This window comes from Leptonychotes weddellii, chromosome 15, assembly GCF_054177405.1.
Source record: "Leptonychotes weddellii isolate Sample4059 chromosome 15, ASM5417740v2, whole genome shotgun sequence".
In the NCBI taxonomy this organism is placed as follows: Eukaryota; Metazoa; Chordata; class Mammalia; order Carnivora; family Phocidae; genus Leptonychotes; species Leptonychotes weddellii.
Genome location: NC_138383.1, coordinates 32,306,514 through 32,310,297, shown reverse-complemented (window position 1 = coordinate 32,310,297; position 3,784 = coordinate 32,306,514). Strand labels below are relative to the sequence as shown.

Genomic DNA, 3,784 nt, shown 5'->3' with positions numbered 1-3,784 from the left:
TCAAAAACATAGATAAGCTTCCCAGAGGGGCTTATTTAAGGAAAGGAGAAAGAAAATTATATAATATTAGGAATTAGAAAGGGGATAAAAACACCAATAAAGATGAGATTAAAACAATTAGAAGAGGATCATATAAAACTACGGCAAAAAAATTGAAAATTTCAGGGCGCCTGACTGGCTCAGTCTATAGAGCATGTGACTTTTGATCTCGGGGTTGTAAGTTCAAGCCCCACATTGAGTGTAGAGATTACTTAAAAATTAAAAATAAATAAAATAAATAAATTGAGGGGCACCTGTCTGGCTCAGTTGGGGGAGTGTGCAACTCTTGATTTCCGGGTTGTAAGTTTGAGCCCCACACTGAGTATAGAGATTACTTTGAAAAAAGTGGAATCTTAGGGAAAAAAATTGAAAACTTCACAGGAGTAAAAATTATTATAGTCTTAGCTCAAAATCTGTCCAAAAAAAAAGACTTTATCCTGTACCCTTTCCATAACATCCAGTGGAATATACACAGCAAAGGATTTTGTTGGGTTTGCCTCACAGTACAGAATTTGATGTCTTCTGCTCAGGTTCTATACTCATGGCTCTGCCTTTTTAATTTTTTTTACAGGAAAGGATTTCTGCTTGGAAATTGAATGGCTACTGGGAAAATGAACATTAGTATTGATTTGAAAACTAACTGCTGAGCTGAGTTTAGGTGTGGGAAGAGTCACTCTTGGGGAGAAGAATAGGAAAAAAATGAAAGATTGTCAACTTCGAAAAAAGCAGAATGAAAACATCTTACAAGCTATGATTGCTTTGCTGAATTCTGGAGGGGGAGTGATCAAGGCTGAAATTGAGAATGAAAACTATAGTTACCCAAAAGATGGAATAGGATTAGATTTGGAAAGGTCTGTTGGAAATATTCTTCCATCTGTTCATAAATACCTAGACTTTATGCAGCAAGGTGAATATTTTCTAATTTTTGTCAAATCATGGAGCTCAAAAACCTCTGGTTTACGGATTGCCACCGTGAAGTCGAATTTGTACAAAAGGGATGTAACATGTACAAATATCATGGATGCCACTGCTACAATGGAGTTCCTCACAGACAAGAACAAAACTAAGGGGAGATTGTATAGATCTAAATTGTCTCCAAAGCAGAATGCACAAGTAGAGAGTAACGTGAAGGCCTTGGCTGATGAGTTTTTTAACAGGACACAACTTAGGTACAGAGAAAAACTCCCCTTTACTGAATCCACACATGTTGAAATGAAAGCCTTCTCAACAGACAAGTTGTTACAACGCATTAAAGAGATTCTCCCTCAATATATTTCTGCATTTTCAAATACTGATGGGGGATATTTGTTTCTTGGTTTAAATGGGGATGAAGTAATTGGCTTTAAAAGAGAAGTGAGTGATCTTAACAAGTTAGTTTCAGAAATAGAAAAATCCATTAGAAAGTTGCCTATCACTTCTGTAAGGAGAAGAAGGAGATAAACTACGCATGCAAATTCCTTGAAGTATATGATGAAGGGCATCTTTGTGGATATGTCTGTGCCCTCAAAATAGAGCCATTCTGCTGTGCAGTGTTTGCTAAAGAGCCAGAATCTTGGCATGTGAAAGACAACAATGTGCGACAGTTTACCATGAAGGAATGGATTTCCAACATGTTGCCTGCAAACCCAAGTGAGGAAGGGAGATTAGGAAGGAGGCTCCATAGGGCTAGGATGGCAGGTAGGTTTTCATTTGGGATTTGGGGTGACATCATAGGCTTCACATTTCAACACCTAATTTACTAATGTCTGGTGGATACAATCAATCATTCACTCTCTTATTTTCCTCTACCCACTTAGAAGATAGCTCTTCCATACAGAAGCCGCATTACCTTCTGTCAATAGCACAAGCTGGTACAAAGATCCAATTAACCCTATTTTTCTTCCCTACCATCTCTTTACTCACTTCCAGTGAAAAAGCCTGTTGAATCCTTTTTCTTTCTGAGCTCAGTTTCAGTAACTGACCATTTCTTTCTGTCAGGACCACTTGCCTCTTTTATTTACCTTTCCTTCATCTGTCTTTACACCTTTCTATTTATTTCCCTTAAAACCTCTTCCCTCTTCCTCTTTTTTTTTTTTTTTAAGATTTTATTTATTTATTTGAGAGAGAGACAGAGGGAATGAGAGAGAGAACACGAGTGGTGTGAGGGGCAGAGGGAGAAGCAGACTCCCTGCTGAGCAGGGAGCCCAACGCGGGCTGTAAACTGAAGGCAGACACTTAACTGACGGAGCCACCCAGGCACCCCCTTACCTCTTCCTCTTCTGTCTTTCCATCTGGGGGCCAAAATGTAACCCTAAGTTGGAGTGATTAAGAAAAAGAATAATGCTGGTATTTTATCTGATTTTGGAAAAGGGAAGCCTCAAATAAAGTTAGACTGCACTGGCAACTTTAAAATCTCTGAAAATGCAAGGTTCTTTCTTAGAATCTGCAAAACTCAGCAGTCCTTCACTAGCTATCTCATCTTCAAATTTTAATTGCCTTTAAAGTGAACCCAAGAACATGGCAATGTATTCGATGACTCTTATGCGTTTTTTCTATTAATTTTCATTCCAGGTACAGTGTGTTCCAGCAGCATCAAGGATTAAAATGTATTAAAATTGCTATTTGTGGGGTGCCTGGGTGGCTCAGTCAGTTAAGCATCCAACTCTTGATTTCAGCTTAGGTCATAATCTTGGAGTCATGAGATGGACCCCCGCCTCCAGCTTGCTGGGTGTGGAGCCTGGTAAGATTCTTGCTCTCTCTCTTTCCCTCTCCCACTGCCCTTCCCCTGTGCTCTCTCTCCCTCTCTCTCTCAAAAAAAAAAAAAAAAGATGTTGAAAAAAGGCATTAAAATTGCAATTTGTGGGGCACCTGCCTGGCTCAGTTGGTAGAGCATTTGACTTTTTTTTAAAAAGATTTTATTTATTTATTTAGAGAGCAGGGGAGGGGCAGAGGGAGAGAGAAAGAGAATCTCAAACAGGCTCCACACCCAGCATGGAGCCTGATGTGGGACTGGATCCCACAACCCTGAGATCATGACCTGAGCCAAAATCAAGGGTCGGATGCTTAACCGACTGAACCACCCAGGCACCCCAGAGCTTGTGACTCTTGATCATGGGGTTGTGAGTTTGAGCCCCATGTTGGGTGTACACATTACTTAAAAAGAAAATCCTAGGGGTGCCTGGGTGTCTCAGTTGGTTAGGCTACCACCTCTTGACTTCAGCTCAGGTCATGATCTCAGGGTCGTGGGATCCAGTACCACATAAGGCCCTGTGCTGGGCGTGGAGCCTGCTTGGGATTCTCACTCTCTCTCTCTCCCCCTGCCCCTCCCCAGCTCTCTCTCTCTCAAAAAAAAAAAATAAATAAATAAAATATAAAATTGCAATTTGTGTCTGACCTAGGAATCTAACCACAATATCTAACAATATTTCTATTGGGAAAAAGGGGTTAAATCTAAGCAGACTTTTGATATGCTATGCATTAGTTAGATGGGGGGAGGGTCTCTCATGGCAAATTAAGAATGTGGTTTTTTGTTTGTTTGTTTGTTTGTTTTAAGATTTTCCTGGGACAGGGGGCGGAGCAAGATGGCGGAGGAGTAGGAGACCTGGATTTCGTCTCCTCTCAGGAATTCAGCTGGATAGGGATCAAACCATTCTGAACACCTACAAACTCAACAGGAGATCGAAGAAAGGAATAGCAACAACTCTCTGAACAGAAAAGCGACCACTTTCTGGAAGGTAGGACATGCGGAGAAGTGAATCCGAGGCGA

At 40.6% G+C, this 3,784-nt stretch overlaps 1 protein-coding gene across 1 annotated transcript; it reads left to right on the top strand.

Annotated features, from left to right (window-relative positions):
• Positions 1-612: 612 nt before the first annotated feature.
• Positions 613-3,726, top strand: SLFN12 (schlafen family member 12). Its single transcript, XM_081805981.1, is given in 4 exon segments — positions 613-679; positions 681-1,447; positions 1,450-1,716; positions 3,572-3,726. Coding segments are annotated over 4 exon segments (1,233 nt in total). The 5' UTR covers positions 613-635.
• The last annotated feature ends 58 nt before the right edge of the window (positions 3,727-3,784 follow it).